This window comes from Periplaneta americana, chromosome 2 (genome assembly GCF_040183065.1).
Source record: "Periplaneta americana isolate PAMFEO1 chromosome 2, P.americana_PAMFEO1_priV1, whole genome shotgun sequence".
NCBI lineage: Eukaryota > Metazoa > Arthropoda > Insecta > Blattodea > Blattidae > Periplaneta > Periplaneta americana.
Genome location: NC_091118.1, coordinates 198,300,560 through 198,320,669, shown reverse-complemented (window position 1 = coordinate 198,320,669; position 20,110 = coordinate 198,300,560). Strand labels below are relative to the sequence as shown.

Here is a 20,110-nt window from a genome sequence, read left to right as displayed (position 1 = left end):
GGTCATGACAGTGCTTTTTCAAGGGCAGTAATAAGTAAATACTGCACGTAGTTTTCATGGGGAAGGAGAAAGAGAAGAATTATAAAACAATTGCAACAAGAGCAATAATAATAATAATAATAATAATAATAATAATAATAATAATAATAATAATAATAATAATAATAGGGTTCCCATTGTCCCCTAAAATACAGGAATGTTCCTTTTTCACTAGTGTGTTCTGTTGTTCCAAAAGAGGTCCTCAGGACATGTTTTTTTTTTCTATATTTGAGGAAAGTTGCTCCTTATCGCATGCAAAATAATGGTAAAAATAGCCTATCTTCAAGTAGTCATAAATATAATACTATGTATCAAAGCCCTTCCACTTTTTTCTGATGTGTGTATGCACATTAAGCTTTAAAATAAAAGAAAAATGGTTACTCTAGAGTAAACATTTCCCTTAAAATAATTTTTGAATTTAAACATAATTTTTTTATAAATTCACTACATGTCTGTGATTGGGTGCACTCTATTCATTTATTATAGCACATATTCAATTGAAATTTTATTCACTTGCTGCTAATAGATACTAAAACACACCCTACCAATATTATTACTATATCTGCAGTATTATGGACATAGGACTAAAGGGCTTATATCAATCTTCACAATCAAAAATATTTTTTGATATTTTTTGGAGGAGAAGTTGGTATAAGCCCTATGTCCGTAATATTACAGATATATTAATAATTTTTTTTTTCCATTTTCATTTTCATTTCATTTCATAAATCTTACATTAGCAATTAAGCTTTAAGATGTGGAAAAAGTCAAAATTTTACAAGATTAAAATTACAATTACAATTTTTACAAATTTTTTACAATTTTTACAATATTTTATATTTTTTACAGTTTTACAATTTTGCATCAACTTTTAAAATCAGTGCTGAGTCTTCCGTATTTTTTCTTGTTTCTGGGAACCCATGTTATATTAACTTACCCAAGAAACCCGCCAGTTAAATAAACAATCCAGATGCGTCCAAGAGTGAGTGTAAATGTGAAAGCCAACATACCAGCCAGGGCCATGAAGTAAACTACGAGTGCACACTCCCTGAAACATTAGAAAACAAAATAATCGCATGGTTGGCTTCATAGTAACAAATTAGAAATGCATATTTTCAATCGAAAATAAGTTATAATGTACAGTACGGTATATATGTGGTGTAATAAAACCTTCATGTACTGCAAGAAGAGTGAGAATCCTAGTGTTGAGACAGTTGACAGTCTACAATTTGATTCTGTTATATTAAATAACACGATGATGATGATGATATTATTATTATTATTATTATTATTATTATTATTATTATTATTAATACCGTAATAATGGTAATAATGACAACGACAGTGATGATGATTATGATGGCAATGAACGACCGATGGCAACCCGATCTTTAAACTCGCAATGCTTCACCGAATTAAAACTTACATTACTTCCATTCTGTGTTGTGGCATTCAAATAACTTTAACACGAACATTACACAACTTGATTACACAACTTTTAACACTATATCACTTCAGTATATATATTAGGTTATATGTCTTTCTCGTGTTAAATTCTATTGTACCTGGTTAACATGTTTCGGTCTGTTAACCAGGTACGATAGGATTTAACATGAGAAAGACATATAATACATATTACGAATATTACCTTCACCATTACGAAAAATATTTATTATAATACCAGCATTTTAGTATAGAAAATAAATAAAAGTAAAAATTCTCCATCTATGTTTTCAATCAGAACAGATAGCTTTTTTAATCTATCCATGCATATTGTAATTTCTGAACACATTTGTTCGTTACGACTCACTTGAACTTATGTGTTTTGTCAAGGACAACGCCACCAGTAACAGACCCCACTACTCCAGCTAACACCATGGTTAACCCGATTCTTCCAGCATCTTCCTCAGCATCCTGAAAGTCAAAACGAACTTTCAGACCAAAAATTTTCTGGCCAAATCTATTTCAATCATTTGAATTCATTGCAGACTCATAAAAATAAAATGACATAATTACATTTCTATGAATTAAATAGGTACCGGTGCATGAAAAATACATTTTTTTACTGATTAACTTTACAACATCTTTACTGTGTTAACTTTTAGGAAATTACCTGGCTGATTAGTTTCGAAGTGTTATCCTTCAACGTTCAAAGCCTAGTGAAGGTCCCACGCTCATCTTCACTAGGCTTCGGACAATGAAGAATAATATTTCGACTCAGCCAGGTAATTTTCTAAAAAGTTAACAGAGTAAAGATCTTGTAAAGTTAATCAGTGATTATAAAAGTGTTAAAAGTGTATATAGGACAATGACGAACACAGTGGCGGCTCGTGAGTATTGAATTCAGTGGGGCTGCATACAAAAACAAACCATGCAACTTACTTTATTTAAATATTAGTTCCATGCACCTTGTCTTGTAGGTTGCAAACTTTTGATCATCTTATTAAAATCCGATATGTCGTTTAACATAGTCTTCACAATGGAAAACATAGCTAATGCGGTCAGTCTCTCTTCTATCATCGTATTTCTAAGATAGGATTTCACTCTCTTCAAACACGAAAAGCAATGTTCTGGTTCGGAAATTATCATTCGTATGCTGATAGCTATGCGTAGTAGTTTCACAACTTCTGAAAATGAGGCCTGCAAGTTCTCAGATAGAAGAAACTGCAAGAGCTTGACTGCGTCACTGATATTTCTGAATTCTTGTTTCTGATACAACACAGTGAGTTCCGTTTTTAGTTTGTCTTTATCGAGCATTAGAGAAAGCTTCACACATACATTTAGGTCATTTTCAGCAAATGAGCTTTTGTAGCATTCAAATTTTTCTTGACACAGAAGAGAAGATAATATCAGATGATCTATGAAGTGGAATCGGGTGTTAGCTTGTGTGATAATGAGGTCACACACTTCCTTGGCTGCCGCAACCCTTGTCTGAATCCCTTCGACCTTACGACGCTTTTTATGGTTTTCATTTTCACAGATCTCGCTGCTCAACTGTGCACTGTTCCGTATTGTCTCTATGGCATTAATAAAGCTTGATATGCAGAGTCGGCCTCGGTAGTATAGTCGGTTGCGGGTTCGATCCCGGCCCAGGTCAATGGCATTTAAATGTGTTTAAATGAAACAGGCTCATGTCAGTAAATTTACTGGCATTTAAAAGAATCCTGCGGGACAAAATTCCAGCACACCAGCGACGCTGATATAACCTCTGCAGTTGCCAGTGTAAAATAAACCATAATTTAATTTTTTATATACAGATTTGAACCTTAGAAATATCTAACTGGCAATGTTGTAGTTGGTTGTATAATATATCTACATGACACATCAATAAATGAAAAAAAAAAAAAAAACTGAGCCAGAAATTGAATTCAGGATCTTCAAGAGCACGCACCAGGGCGCTTGTCTCATTTATTGTGATGTTGTTAGATGTTTCAGATTCCATTATGGTTTGAAAACATTCTAGCAATGGCTCCTTCTTCTCATGAACAACATTTAGGCTACTCTTCTTATTTTAAAACTCCATCTTGTTGCCCCAGCTGATGGAATTGTCTTTGAAACACATTAATCTAATACAGACTTTATGGAGGTCGAGAGAAGAAAGCAGGGATACTGGATAAATCTGCAAAAAATACGCGAGCCTTTGTATTTTGTTTAGCGGCTCTTTCCATTATGAGATTCAACTGATGGATACTTATTTTCACATTTCTCCTGAATTGTTAAGGTACTGAACTGAATAGACTGTAAATATTGTACAGAATTAAACATTGTCGCACTTGTTATACTCACAACATTAAAGAAAATGTATTTAAAACTGCGCGCTACTGACAAACTGCTGCAAATTTTGCAGCGCCTGGAAACTCTGGATTCACGGCGAGGGCCAGCAGGGGGAAGGGTAAAACTAACGCGCAAAGCATCCGAGACGAGACTGGCAGCTCCAGGGGAGGAAGTGGCTTCATCCATAGTCCTTGTCTCTGGCTTTGCTCTGGCAGCACCAGGGGAGGAAGTGACTTCACTAACGACTGTGTGCATGTCATTGAGAGCGAAATTTTAAAAAATTCGAGCTGCTAAATAGAGACTGTATAATAAGAGACAAGAGCCACAAATGTCTGGGGGTGCTGCAGCTCCACAGCCCCCTTCGAAAGCCGCCCCTGGAAGAACATATTTTTATTTTCATCCTATGAATCAGTTTACATTGATATTGTACACATCACACAACATGAATGCCTAGACTAAGAGATAAACATGATTAAAGACCCAGAAACAAAATTTGGGCTAACTCTCATTGCCCAGACATTTTCAACAAAACGATGTCAGAATAAATAATAGGAAAGTGAGGATGGGCTTAGCTTGGTGGAGATTAGAAATATGGAAACTGGAAAACAGGAAGGGTACCATAGAGAAGGATTCTGCCCCCTTTGTGGCATGGGAGAAGATGCGTTCCATATTATTAGAATGTCAAGTGTGTATGTGTGTGTGTGTTTTTTGTTTTGTTTTTGTTTATTTTATTTTTTTTTTTTGGTTGTGAGATTTGGCATAGGTGATTAAAATTGTAAAGTAAGGCAGACCTGGGGTAATATAGAATTGTAACAGGTCTGTCTTACAAATATATGATAGGTGAATAAATATATCGTATCATATCAAATTATATATCATAATATCATTTTAACTTACAGCAAAATGCAGCAATACTATCTGGTTCAGTAGAGTCGAGACCACAAAGAATACACCAATAATGATTCCGTAGCTAACCAGAAGGAGCACAAAATTCCTGTTGGTTATCAGCGACTTCAGTGACTGCAGGTATGTATGATTATTGTCATACGTTTCTGTCTTGGTAGTTTTACTTCTCAAGCTAGCTTGTGCTAGACTGGGTGGCATCGGTGGCTCCTTCTGGAAAACTGTAGTACACTTGCTTTAGTCTACTAATGTACTATTAGTTACGATTAATATTTTATGCTCGACCATGCCGAAATGTAGTAATTATACACCTGGTAGCAGAACTTTAATGCATGTCATTAAAGTACACTTACTCATTAAAGGTCAGGTCTTTCAGCCAATGACGACTCAGGTTACAACTGTTCAGCCAATGACAGGTCAGCTTTCTACCGTTATAAAACCGCAAGTATCGATTATTCTCGGATATGCAATCGAAAGAGAATTAGCGAAAAGTCACGGAGGCTGGAAATCCAATACTGTTGCAGAAGGTTATGTTCTGTTACTATAATAATTAGCGTTAATTGTAAATAATATTCAAATAAATTCAATTTGTCATCTCGTTTTTCAATGTCTAATTTAATTTGAATGTTATCTCTGTAGGTTCTAATGGCCTAGCAAGGTCAATGTGGACATCTGTTCCTCGGAAAAAATCAATACTTTCGCGTCTGCGCACATCTCACAACATATGGGACATTGGTCAAGGTCAGATACAAAGAAAATTAATAATATCAAGTTAGAAATATGGTCGAGCATAAAAAGTCGTATGAAACTCGCCTATAATGGTAATTGAGAAGCTCGTATGAAAATTATGAAACTCGCTTGCGCTCGTTTCATAAATATCCATACTCGCTTCTTAATTACCTTCATTATAGGCTCGTTGCATAATGTACTATTGCATTACAGGCAGATAAGTTTGAGTATAAGTTAAAAATCAATGACTTGAACACACTAATATAAATATTTTACTAAACCCAAGAAGAGTGGAATAAAAAGAGGCAGGCATGAATTTGTTTATTTTTATTTACAAACTGGGCCAACAATAATGTATTATAATCACAGATACCGGTAATTAATTGATTACTCGTAATTTATATTCCATACATTATGCTACAAGCCTTGTGACTTCTCTATGGAGTATGAATGTTAAGGACAAAGAAAATTTGTCTGTTGCTGTCGTTTGTCCAATAATGAAGTCATTCGCCAGTATTTTGGACGATATCATCTCCTTGTATCAATGCTGAGCATCCTTTGATGTGTTCTAAATTCATTTCTTCAGTAATTGATTAACTAGCGGATTTACTCGTGTTAATTATGTAAGTCTGTGCAGCTTACAGCTGTTTCGGTGCATCATCACATCATCTTCAGAGCTAGTAGGCTCTGAAGATGATGTGATGATGCACCGAAACAGCTGTATAAGTCCGCTAGTTAATCAATTACTTATATTCAAATGTTAAAAGTAGTGTACGCAAGATTCAAAATGGATCATTTCTTCATTTGGATCACACAACGAACAGATGAATTTATGGGAAATTTTCATCATGTGTGGGTGACTTACCAAACAATCATGACCTGTTATTAACCTGAACATCGCAGCAGCATATTTAGGTGGCCCTTGAGGGATTATGAGGCGCGTCCATGAAGTAACTTTCCCTCTTGTCCCATAGCTAGCAAACCATATGTTGCGCGAATTGGGGTAGAAATTATCTGAAGAAATTGTTGACAGAGAAGAGGAGATTTTAAATTTGGTCGAGAAAAACCCGGGCTGTAGCAGTTACTAGATTGTGCAGTACGTAACCTTTTGCGTACATTTGTTTATTTATTTGTTTGCTTATTTATTTATTTATTTATTTATTTATTTATTTATTTGTTTATTTATTTATTTATTTATTCTGGTGTAGTTAAGGTCATCAGGTCTTCTCTTCCACACCACCAGAAATACAAAGGAAAAGAAAACGCTGTAAACAAAGTCTGACATCGGATGAGTTTAAAACCTTGGTGTGGAATCTTGGGCATTGCAATGTTGCCAGTGAGTTTAAATTTTCGATGCAATTATTTAATTAACCATGCACTTAATCGCAAAAAGTATAATATACTTTTTGTTTATTTTCATGTAATCTATCCCTCTTTTCAATGTGCAGGCTCATATCACTTCCAATCTGTATAGTCGAAATTTTTTCAATGACGAACATCGAAAAAATCACAGCATTTTGAAAGTTCAACAGGCTTCAACAGAACTCGGGAATGCGTAATATAGTCTACTTACAGAATATAATAAGGCAGAGTACAACGGTTGGACATATAGCCATGCCATAGTAGAGGTGCTTGAGTTCACGCCCTATGTCTTCAAGCTGCTCGTGATTCCGTACTACTGCAGGTGGTACTAGGAAACCAAGTGCGTTGCCAACCTATAGAATACCAGTAGGTACATAAGTATTTATAAACTTAGTACACAACTACTTGCCCATGTAACGCTTTGAGTATATCCTCACAAGTTAAATATTTAGGCATTATTATTGACCAACATTTAAAATGGGACAAGCATATCTCCTTTCTGTGTAACAGATTGCGTAAAACAATCCACAAATTTTCCATTGTACGCTCTTATTTACCTGTTTATGTTCTGCGTGCTGTGTACTTAGCTCTGTTTCAATCAATAATTCAGTATGGTATTTTAGGTTGGGGAGGAATGGCAAAATCGACTCTCTTTAAATTTGCTCCAAAAAAGAATGATCAAAATTTGTCTATATAAACCTTTTGATTACCCAACAAAATTAATTTTTCAGGAATTTGGTGTATCAAATCTAAAACAAATTTATAAACAAACATTGCTAATTTACTTCCATAAAAACCTCAATAAATTTAAATTTGATCCTCATGAATACCATACGAGACAAAACTACAGCTTCTTTCTAAATACTTCCAAATGCCACACAACTGCTGGATTAAAACACAGCAGAAATTTTGGACCCAAAATATATAATACATTAATTAGAGATTACCCTGAGCTAAGTACATTTAACACACATAGATTTAAGAAACAAATCAGATTAATTATTTAATTGTTTAATTTGACTATAATTATATGTATATTTACCGCCTTTGCTTATCATACAAAATGAATGAGTTAATTAGTCATATTTTCCTCATTAACGTTTTCGGTACGTAACTTGTACCATCTTCAGATGTTTGTATATTATTTTAATTGTAAACCAAGCCTGTGGGTGCATGTATCTGGACCGAAATGGTCAGTGTTTTTGTGTATGCTGTGCGGTGTCGGTGAAGTGTTGTCATGATTACACAAATGATCACCTTAACTCTTATATACTATTTGGTACCACACTTTATCAAACTTGAATTGCAATGTTTCTGTCGTTGTTTAAAACACTATGTAAGACACTGTAAATTAATTTAATCATATTGTTACAGACACGCCAGGCGATACTATAGCCACGGACCTGACAATCTTCATCCTGTTATAATATTACATAAGCCATCAATCTAATAGAAGTGTCTCAACATCACTTTTAGAAACATAGTCATGTCACGACCTTGCGTCCAACTCAACGCTAAACAAGATCACCACAAGTGCCTCATCTAACTTCCAACCAGCAGTGATCACATACTTCACATAGTCAAAGTGATGTAAAAACTAAGTGCTTTTAAATATTTTTAAATCGTTTTAAACAGTTTTTTAAACAGTGTCTTACATAGTGTTTTAAACAACGACAGAAACATTGCAATTCAAGTTTGATAAAGTGTGGTACCAAATAGTATATAAGAGTTAAGGTGATCATTTGTGTAATCATGACAACACTTCACCGACACCGCACAGCATACACAAAAACACTGACCATTTCAGTCCAGATACATGCACCCACAGGCTTGGTTTACAATTAAAATAATATACAAACATCTGAAGATGGTACAAGTTACGTACCGAAAACGTTAATGAGGAAAATATGACTAATTAACTCATTCATTTTGTATGATAAGCAAAGGCGGTAAATATACATATAATTATAGTCAAATTGTGACAGCTTATCGGTATATCTTCAACATGAAATTGAAATTAATTGTTTAAGCTAATTGAATTAAAAATTGATACTGTAATATTCATGTACTTTTGTATTTTCTATTTGTATATAGACCCTGTTATTACATGCTGTATGTATCTTACCACTTATTAATGTTATTGTGCTCAATGAACTCCTTAATTTTGTGATATATTTTGTATAACTGATCTGAACTGCGCCCGAGCACGAGCTTCTGCTCTTTCGGACTGCAATGCCTAATGTAGCTCAAGTGTATAGTATTAAATAAATATTATTATTATTATAAAAAAAAAGTGATCACCATCACCAAAATATTCCTAAGTGATATTGTGTTAAAAGTTGTGCTATTAAGATGTTTAGTACCAGTACATTTGTTACAGAATTCTACAATACTTTGTTTCTTGTAACAATTTTCTATTCCCTCATTCTCAACCTCCCCAAAAAGTAGTATCCAGGTATTTGTTGTTGTTATTTTCTAATGCCAGACTGCTGAATTCTGGGCCATAAATCTTCTGGCTTCCCAATATATTTTCTAGAGTCCACACCTGTGGAGTAATGGTCAGCGCATCTGGTTGCGAAACCAGGTGGCCCGGGTTCGAATCCCGGTCGGGGCAAGTTACCTGGTTGAGGTTTTCTCCGGGGTTTTCCCTTAACCCAATACGAGCAAATGTTGGATAACTTTCGGTGCTGGACCCCGGACTCATTTCACCGGCATTATCACCTTCATATCATTGAGACGCTAAATAACCTAGATGTTGATACAGCGTCGTAAAATAACCCAATAAAATAAAAATAAAAAATATTTTCTAGAGGCTGCAAATGGATAAGTTTACTGTATTTTATAAGATGATCCCTGTTCATAACTGTTTTCTCTTGAGCACATAATGAGTACCCAGGTATTTATCACATTCTACAATAAATGCAAGGTCAAGCTATAATGGGGGAGGAGGTAAATGATGTCCCCCATAACCCATAACCCCGTTATATGGGAATTCTATGGTTTTGGTTCCCCCCCCCCCCCAAGGAAACGGTTCTCTCTCCGCCTATGATGAAGAAGTTAAATTTTTTTTCTGTTATTCTAAGAATTATGAATTTCATAGATACAGAATGAACAAGAAAAAGTTACGATTTTTGAGATAGAATTAACATAGGAACATTATATTTTTCTACCATTGCATTATCTAACACTCTGCAAGAATCCAACAACGTAAGTAAACTTTACTGGTAGGCAACAGACAAAATAGGTTAAATATCCCAACTTTAAGCTATTCCAAAACAACCATTACAGTACCGGTGTATTTATCTCTATATAAAAATTTTTCACAAAAACAATATTTTAAATATCCTAATATCATGCTATTCTCCAGGTATCGATCAAATTCCAGCAGAATTAATACAAGAGGGTAGAAGTGCATTATATAGCGAAATTTATAAACTTGTACTTGCTATTTGGGAAAAGGAAATTGTATCAGAACAATGGAAGGAGTCCATAATTGTACCTATTTTTAAAAAGGGGGACAAAACCAACTGTGGTAACTTTCGAGGAATATCACTTTTGTTGACGTCGTACAAAATTTTGTCCAATATTCTTTTGAGAAGATTAACTCCGTACGTAGATGAAATTATTGGGGATCATCAGTGCGGTTTTCGGCGTAATAGATCGACTATTGATCAGATTTTTTGTATTCGACAGATAATGGAGAAAAAATGGGAGTATAAGGGTACAGTACATCAGTTATTCATAGATTTCAAAAAGGCATATGACTCGGTTAAGAGGGAAGTATTATATGATATTCTTATTGGATTTGGTATTCCCAAGAAACTAGTTCGATTAATTAAAATGTGTCTCAGTGAAACATACAGCAGAGTCCGTATAGGTCAGTTTCTATCTAATGCTTTTCCAATTCACTGCAGGCTAAAGCAGGGAGATGCACTATCACCTTTACTTTTTAACTTCGCTCTAGAATATGCCATTAGAAAAGTTCAGGATAACAGGCAGGGTTTGGAATTGAACGGGTTACATCAGCTTCTTGTCTATGCAGATGACTTGAATATCTTAGGAGAAAATACACAAACAGTTAGGGAAAATACGGCAATTTTACTTGAAGCAAGTAAAACGATCGGTTTGGAAGTAAATCCCGAAAAGACAAAGTATATGATTATGTCTCGTGACGGGAATATTGTACGAAATGGAAATATAAAAATTGGAGATTTATCCTTCGAAGAGGTGGAAAAATTCAAATATCTTGGAGCAACAGTAACAAATATAAATGACACTCGGGAGGAAATTAAACGCAGAATAACTATGGGAAATGCGTGTTATTATTCGGTTGAGAAGCTCTTATCATCCAGTCTGCTGTCCAAAAATCTGAAAGTTAGAATTTATAAAACAGTTATATTACCGGTTCTTCTGTATGGTTGTGAAACTTGGACTCTCACTCTGAGAGAGGAACATAGGTTCAGGGTGTTTGAGAATAAGGTGCTTAGGAAAATATTTGGGGCTAAGCGGGATGAAGTTACAGGAGAATGGAGAAAGTTACACAACACAGAACTGCACGCATTGTATTCTTCACCTGACATAATTAGGAACTTAAAATCCAGACGTTTGAGATGGGCAGAGCATGTAGCACGTATGGGCGAATCCAGAAATGCATATAGAGTGTTAGTTGGAAGACCGGAGGGAAAAAGACCATTAGGGAGGCCGAGACGTAGGTGGGAGGATAATATTAAAATGGATTTGAGGGAGGTGGGGTATGATGATAGAGACTGGATTAATCTTGCACAGGATAGGGACCGATGGCGGGCTTATGTGAGGGCGGCAATGAACCTTCGGGTTCCTTAAAAGCCATTTGTAAGTAAGTAAGTAAATATCATGCTATTTTTGGTGTGGGAGAATCTGTAACTTATACTTTTAACGAATTATGTAGATCGTCTTTAAAATACGAATCACCTAAAAAAAAAAGAAGTGAGTGCTGCGAGACTGGTGTGCCAAGTGCCCCAGATGCTGAATGAAGAGGAGGAGCGCCAACAGCAAAGCAGTCTACCGCTACTTGTGTTTATATAATCAATCATGGAGGGTAAAGGGATGGGTGCTCAACTGGATCTTTGCTCTGGGTGAAAGAAAGCCTGGCTTCACTGCTGGTAAAATGAGTAGCATCCATAATAATTAAGGTTTTTACCCTTTAAAATATAGATGTGGTCCAGGTCACACAGACATGTGCAATCCAGTGTTACTGAACCTAGTCACAAAGGAAAAATTAACATAGATTTAAAATAAATAATTTTAGTTACTATTGAAGTTAACATGTATGTTTATATTTTGTTATGTTGTAGTTCTAACCTGGTTGCCAAATACTCCCAAAGAACAAGCAGTGGACACTTGTTCTGGCCCAAACCAAACAGCTGCAAGACGTGCTGGCACTCCCAGTATGAAAATCTGTGCTGTTCCAACGAGTGCCTGACCAATGAAAGCGAGATAGAAGCGGTCAGGGGATGCAGATAGCACTTTAAGCCAGGAACCTGTGACCATGATGACGGCTCCAGACAGCAAGGTTATACGCAAACCCTGGAAAACACAGGTGAGATATCTAAATTTCCCCATAATAGTTTGGTTCTATTAGAATGGTGTGGATACATACAACAGGACAGTGTTTGTGCATGATACATTTTCCATTAAACAAAATTTTTCTCATAATGGTTACCAGTTAAAGAAACTGGTCAGTTAAGATCATACACGGTAAAATGGAAAAGGTAACCTCTTCATATCTGTGAAAAGATTTATTAAATCTACATACTTAGACTTCAACAAACAAAATTTGATAACACAATCACAAGGGAAGAAATGGAACTCTCTGCATCATAATTCACAGTTAATTCCCGATTTACCACGAAAATCGTCTGTAGCTGCATTTAGATTGGCAACAGGCCATGATTGTTTGGCCAAACACCTGCATAGAATTGGAATATATCAGTCCCCTAACTGCCCATTGTGCAACTGAAACCAAGAAATGGATTCGGAACACCTCAAAATCTGTGCTTCAGTGGCTGATCATGATAATATCTTTAAAAAATATTGGAGTGTAAGAGGTCAAATGACTTTATTGTCAAACGCCTGGCATTAGAAAACAACAACAACCTCTTCATATGCCATGAAGACACTTGGGAAGCATGGAGATAGAGTCCCATGCTTTCTTGACTTCAGCACTGGAATGAGGTGGTGTGGTCAATACCATGCTCCGAACTCCTTTTACTCCCGGGAAAGACCCAGTACTCAATTTGATAGGAGGCTGAGTGGACCTCAGGACTGTTCTGGAAGTTTGGCAACAAGAAAATCCCGTCAATATCATCAGATTCCATTCTTTGCAATTTAAATGCCAGACTGACTAGTGCTACTACTGGATTCTTGATGATTTAAATGCTAGGCATACTAGTACTATCACTAGGTTCTTGGCGATTTAAATATCAGGCATACTAGTACTACTACCAGATTCTTGGTGGTTTAAATGTTAGGCATACTAGTACTACCACTGGATTTTTGGCGATTTAAATATCACGCATACTAGTACTACTACCAGATTCTTGGTGGTTTAAATGTTAGGCATACTAGTACTACCACTGGATTTTTGGTGATTTAAATATCACGCATACTAGTACTACTACCAGATTCTTGGTAGTTTAAATGTTAGGCATACAAGTACTACCACTGGATTCTTGACTATTTAAATATTACGCATACTAGTATTACTACCAGATTCTTGGTGGTTTAAATGTTAGGCATACTAGTACTACCACTGGATTCTTGGCTATTTAAATATCACGCATACTAGTACTACTACCAGATTCTTGGTGGTTTAAATGTTAGGCATACTAGTACTACCACTGGATTCTTGGCGATTTAAATATCACTCATACTAGTACTACTACCAGATTCTTGGTGGTTTAAATGTTAGGCATACAAGTACTACCACTGGATTCTTGGCGATTTAAATATCAGGCATACTAGTATTACTACCAGATTCTTGGTGGTTTAAATGTTACGCATACTAGTACTACCACTGGATTCTTGGCGATTTAAATATCACTCATACTAGTACTACTACCAGATTCTTGGTGGTTTAAGTGTTAGGCATACTAGTACTACCACTGGGTTCTTGGCTATTTAAATATCACGCATACTAGTACTACTACCAGATTCTTGGTGGTTTAAATGTTAGGTATACTAGTATTACCACTGGATTCTTGGCGATTTAAATATCACGCATACTAGTACTACTACCAGTACTAGTACTACTAAATAAATAAATACACTGTAAGTTCTCAGGGCTAACGTCTTCGAAGCTGGGTACCTGGTTCTAATGAAATGCACTGGTAGCAAATTAAAACATGGGGGCATGAGATAGTTACTCTGCCCGCCATAATAAATTCACTTCAATTAAATTCCCCAAGGTAAAAAAAAAAACTACCAAATTCTTGGTGGTTTAAATGTTAGGCATACTAGTACTACTACTGGATTCTTGGCGATTTAAATATCAGGCATACTAGTACTACTACCAGATTCTTGGTGGTTGAAATGTTAGGCATACTAGTACTACCACTGGATTTTTGGTGATTTAAATATCAGGCATACTAGTACTACCGCCAGATTCTTGGTGGTTTAAATGCCAGAGGTACTAGTATTAGCACAGAGTTTTAAATGGTAACACTTCATAAGATGGCATGATTGTGACTATAATAGTATTTAAATTCATTAATATGTCACAACAACGGACGTATATACGTCATCCAACATCGTAAGATGAAGATTACATTGTAAAGTTTCTTCCCACCCGTAAGCAGTGCTGACTAGATCAGACGCTATGGACAGTACTCTATAACAGAGTCGCCAGTATGGAAGGATAATTTCAAGCCCTTGGCGTGAGACGAACTCGATAGCTCAGTGGTAGAGCGCCTGACCGGAGTACAGGAAGTCGCAGGTTCGAATCCCGCTCGAGGTTGTGAAATTTTTCTTTCATACTATGGCATGATTGTGACTACTGGGTGTTCAGTTCAAAATGTGTCATGGCTCGCTGTATGTCGTCACGTGGCTAGCCGATGAGCCTAGAGAATTCAATCTTCCTACACTTCCGCAGAGGCGTATTACCTAAATGCGACAGAAGTTGCCTAGCAAGTACGGGGTTCATTCTGAAGATTACTTACCGATACGTACGGTAACGCCAGTAGTGGCAAGAATGTGAACTGTTTGGAAACACGTACTGAAGTGAGTTTTTTTCTTACTGTCGGGATATGGGGAGAGGGTTAAGACGATTACTTACGTATTTGTTGACATTAACTTGGACGGTCAACATGGACACGGGGCATTTTGATTTGTGTTGTGGAATGTTACCGTATGCAATGGATGATAACAAATACCCTGCGTACTACTTGCTGGCGCAAAACACAGTTCGAAAGAGGTTATGGTAGCACACAGACCGTACAGACCGCCATCTGTTGCTACGACGTTCAAGTTATACTGTACACGTTCTCAAGTTCAGATTGAAGAACGTCTTAAATAATAGGCAACTTTTCTAACATATAAGCTGAAACTCGCTTCAAATCGGTGACCCAACAACAGTGACGTCATGACACACTTTGAAATGAACACCCAGAATAATAGTATTTAAATTCATATCAGTTTGTATTGTTCATTTGCTTATTGAACCTAAGATTTAGCTCCTCTTTTCCACTTTATATCCCCAAATAAAAATCTGAACAGTTGCCATAAATATGTCATTCATAATGTTAAGATATAAGTATTAAGCAGTAAGGCATGTTACAGTAAAAGTTTTCTGCACCTTGCGCTGCAGTAGCCAAGATACTGGAAATACAAATGGGATGTAACACAGCATGTAGGTCATGGATGTCCAATTAATGGAAATACTGCTGACGTTGTAGTAGCGCATCATGATGTTAGCAATGATGGAATACTGCATCCAGTGAGCAGAACTTGTAGTTGAGCAGAGTACAAATATCAGAAGCATAAACCAGCGCCGGCGATATTGCCGACACTGGACAGAAGGTACAATCTCTTGCTCAAGCATTACCTGACCTGTTAACAACAACAATAACAATGGCGATTGTAGATACAAAGATTTCTCTAGCCTTTATCAGTGCATTTCATTTATCAAGGCTTATGAAAGTTGCTTTTACCTAAAAAGTAAGTATTTTTTTACTGCTTTTAAAGCGTTGTGCTACAAGCCAGAGGGTCGTAGGTTCGATTTCCGAGAGGAATCATTCAATTTTTCGCAGTGAGTTAAACTTTCTAGCTGCACTATTGCCCTAGGATTCACTCAGGCACTCAGCCTCTAACAGAAATGGGTACCAGGCGCTTATTTGGGGGCAAAGATGGTCAGCACATAGAAGCCCCTGTGATTGGTAGATTACAAGTCTTAAGTTATTAATTATTAAATTAGGATGCCAAACAATTAAGTGGGGTGGGATATAGTAAACTGTAAGAATTTAAATTAGAAAAGGAAAAGAAAGTGCTTAATGGGACATAGAAAATGAGCACGAGATATTATTCTGTAGGATTAAAATAATAAAAAAATCTTTAGTAAATTCATCTAGCTACAGTGCATATTTTTGTAGATTACTGTGCAATTTACTGTGGAATCTGGGCCATTGGTCACTCAGCTGAGTGTGCTCCTTGTACAATGGCAGTTGACTTGAATATATACGTCAACACATATGCCCAACTTGGAGTCAGGCCACTAAGGGAAACAACACTGGAGGAGGGGAGTTCGATCTGGTGCTGTGGATTGGACTTCGACGTAGCTCAATGGTGAGAGCACTTGGTACATAGAACCAAGGACCCGGGTTCGATCTCCGGCGCAGGAGCGAATTTTTCTCCTCAAATATTAATTGTTACATCACATATTCATTATATATGAGGTCTCGCCTACCTCACTGAATATTACACGACTACTATGAAGTAGCCAATGTGTATTATCACCATTTAATTCGAGAAAAATTCTTTCTGGCACTGGGAATCGAACCTGGGACCTCTCAGCTCTACACGCTGAGTGCTCTTTCCAACTGAGCTATGCATTACGAGAGGAGTTCGGCCGGCACCGTGGATCGTGTCCCGGCATAATCAGTTGGAAAGAGCACTCAGTGCGTAGAGCTGAGAGGTCCCGGGTTCGATTCCCGGTGCCGGAACGAATTGTTCTCGAATTAAATGGTGATAATTAATTGTTACCATAACAGATATTATTCTGCAGGATTAAAATAATAAAAAATCTTTAGTAAATAAATTCAACTGCTGATCTCTTATTAAAAATCGGTTACCTGTTTTTTTTTTTTTTTTTTTTTTTTGGTATTGTTTGTGCTATTTTTGAAATAGTATGAATGTTATAATACTTCTTGCATAAAATGTTTTATAAAAAACAGTTTTATTTCAATAGCCAATATCTCGAAACAGGTTTTTGGCGTTTGTCTCTTATTGCGTAACTCCGTCCAATTATTATTAATGTATCATGTATGTGAGTATAGAATATAATTTCTATTGTTATAAATATTAGGGCAAAATATGTTGGACAAATATTAGAAAATGTTTTGGGATAGTGATTGATGTTTTGACTTACGTATAATCCTGAACTACCAGACTGCCTTTTAAGTACTGAGTGCTTACCGGTACCCCTTCACTGATGTAAGTTGCAGCACTGGCTATTTATAACTCACAGTTACTGATAACTTGGAACAGAACTTCACTAACCTGACCAGGAGTATTATGTTTACGTCATAAACTGGAAATACTGGTACGTACGTAATTAATTCATTCATGCTTTCTGCCCAAGGATAAGTATTTCAGAAGGAGGGAAAACCCTATCCTTTCACTGATTCTCTGGGCATATATTTTCGTTTCTGATAGCAGGAAAGTAGACTTAGAAAACGATAAGACACTAACGGTGTTTACCTGTTGCCAATGCTTCTACTACAGCTGGACACACTTCGCCGTACAACTGCGAACGTGAGGCAGGTTCGTGTGTGGTATCACATTCTCGACGACTGGGATTTTGATGAGAGGAAGAATACACTAACGTACATATTGTTCCGTGATTACATTTTGTTATATTCTTTTATAAATATAGATCGATTTCTGCATTTTGTTATGTGGTAGGTATCTGTCATAATGAGATTCACATGAACACACACAGTCATCATCAGGTGTATGGCAGCAGATTGTCTTGCGTATTTTATGGTGGTAACCATGAACTGCCAAGCTTGTAAGCGTAGGTTTTGATTTAGTCATGTCCATCCTCCGTCCGTCACGACAGCCATGCAGTAGAAATCTAGCTATGTCTCTTTCTTTTTCAGGCGTCTTTCTTATACGAGACCCATTCAAAAAAAGTAAGTTGAACATGATTTTGGCAGGTCAGTGAACTTTTATTGGTACGTGACGCTAGAGTGCGAATTAACAGGGGAGGATGGGGGATTTCACCCCTGTTGGAAAGTTATCCCCCCTCATAAATTCATATTAACATCCCTGCCAGGGATAACTTCTATCCCCCCCCCTCACAAAATATAATTGTTTTAATACGAGTATATGTACTTTATACAATAGCCTATAGGCCTAACGGGGGGGATGGGGATTTCCCTCCTCTTGGAAAGTTATCCCCCCTCATAAATTCATATTAACATCCCTGCCAGGGATAACTGTTTTAATACGAGTATATGTACTTTATACAATAGCCTATAGGCCTAATGGGGGGATGGGGATTTCCCTCCTCTTGGAAAGTTATCCCCCCTCATAAATTCATATTAACATCCCTGCCAGGGATAACTTCTATCCCCCTCCACAAAATATAACTGTTTTAATACGAGTATATGTACTTTATACAATAGCCTATAGGCCTAACGGGGGGATGGGGATTTCCCCCCTGTTGGAAAGTTATCCCCCCTCATAAATTCATATTAACATCCCTGCCAGGGATAACTTCTATCCCCCTCACAAAATATAACTGTTTTAATACGAGTATATGTACTTTATACAGTAGCCTATAGGCCTAACGGGGGGGGATGGGGGATTTCCCTCCTGTTGGAAAGTTATCCCCCCTCATAAATTCATATTAACATCCCTGCCAGGGATAACTTCTATCCCCCTCACAAAATATAACTGTTTTAATACGGTATATGTACTTTATACAGTAGCCTATAGGCCTAATGGGGGATTTCCCTCCTGTTGGAAAGTTATCCCCCCTCATAAATTCATATTAACATCCCTGCCAGTGATAACTTCTATCCCCCCTCACAAAATATAATTGTTTTAATACGAGTATATGAACTTTATACAGTATCCTATAGGCCTAACGGGGGGGGGATGGGGGATTTCCCTCCTATTGGAAAGTTATCCCCCCTCATAAATTCATAGTAACATTCCTGCCAGGGATAACTTCTATCCCCCCTCACAAAATATAATTGTTTTAATACGAGTATATGTAGCCTACTTTATACAGTAGCCTATAGGCCTGACGGGGGGGGGGGATAGGGGATTTCCCTCCTGTTCGAAAGTTATCCCCCCTCATAAATTCATATTAACATCCCTGCCAGGGATAACTTCTATCCCCCTCCACAAAATATAACTGTTTTAATACGAGTATATGTACTTTATACAATACCCTATAGGCCTAAATTAAGCAAAGAAAATAATATTGATGTATTATCATCATCACCAACAAGCTGACAACAATCAGTAACTTAGGAATTACACATCTTATCTTAAGCCTGCTCATGGATATAATTATTATTATGATCAAGATGCAAGACAAGCAACTCAGTGCGACTTAGCGTTGAGCCGTATTGAATGAGGATGATAATAATTTTATGTATGGTATTCTCTATCTAGGATTCTATCCCCCGCCCCCTCATCAGGAATCTTAATTGGCACCCTGCGTGACGCAGTACTATGAAAATTGACACAAATACACCACACTAGTTATATACAATAGAAGTAATTTAATACAGTTATATGAACACTGTTGTATCTGACCTAACTTATGTAATTTAATTACACCACACTACTTTTCGACATAGACACCTAGTCTCTGTAAACAACTGTCAGAACATTTTACCCAGTGGCGTCTCATACTACTAATACTTAGGAGAGCTGCATTGATAAAAAGCTTACCTTAATTATTTATATTTGCTATATTTGCTGCGTCATCTTTAATTCCAAATAAAATACAAAGAAAGCAGAAAAGTGCATTTTTTACCTCACAACCACATAATCACTCATATATATTGTAAAACTTCTAGTATACAATAGAACT

At 36.6% G+C, this 20,110-nt stretch overlaps 1 protein-coding gene and 1 long non-coding RNA gene across 5 annotated transcripts in view; one reads left to right on the top strand and one right to left on the bottom strand.

Annotated features, from left to right (window-relative positions):
- Positions 1 to 7,151, top strand: part of LOC138695020 (uncharacterized) — an 11,024-nt gene extending 3,873 nt beyond the window's left edge. The window contains exons 3-4 of the long non-coding RNA XR_011331038.1: positions 4,713 to 4,839; positions 7,021 to 7,151. This is a non-coding gene — a long non-coding RNA (uncharacterized lncRNA). The remainder of the gene's footprint in view (positions 1 to 4,712; positions 4,840 to 7,020) is intronic.
- The window catches only part of LOC138695018 (choline/ethanolamine transporter flvcr2a-like), a 21,289-nt gene extending 1,179 nt beyond the window's left edge, over positions 1 to 20,110 (bottom strand). The window contains exons 1-7 of one of the 4 annotated variants that reach the window (XM_069819309.1): positions 19,969 to 20,110; positions 15,638 to 15,891; positions 12,148 to 12,372; positions 7,019 to 7,160; positions 4,711 to 4,937; positions 1,850 to 1,953; positions 977 to 1,087 (exon numbers count right to left, since the gene is read on the bottom strand). In XM_069819309.1, coding sequence (XP_069675410.1) covers positions 977 to 1,087; positions 1,850 to 1,953; positions 4,711 to 4,937; positions 7,019 to 7,160; positions 12,148 to 12,372; positions 15,638 to 15,883 — 1,055 coding nt within the window. In that variant the 5' untranslated portion in view covers positions 15,884 to 15,891; positions 19,969 to 20,110. Of the gene's footprint in view, positions 1 to 976; positions 1,088 to 1,849; positions 1,954 to 4,710; positions 4,938 to 7,018; positions 7,161 to 12,147; positions 12,373 to 15,637; positions 15,892 to 17,425; positions 17,531 to 17,757; positions 18,173 to 19,968 lie in introns of those variants that run through there. The other 3 variants (XM_069819308.1, XM_069819307.1, XM_069819306.1) reach the window with 3 other exon arrangements.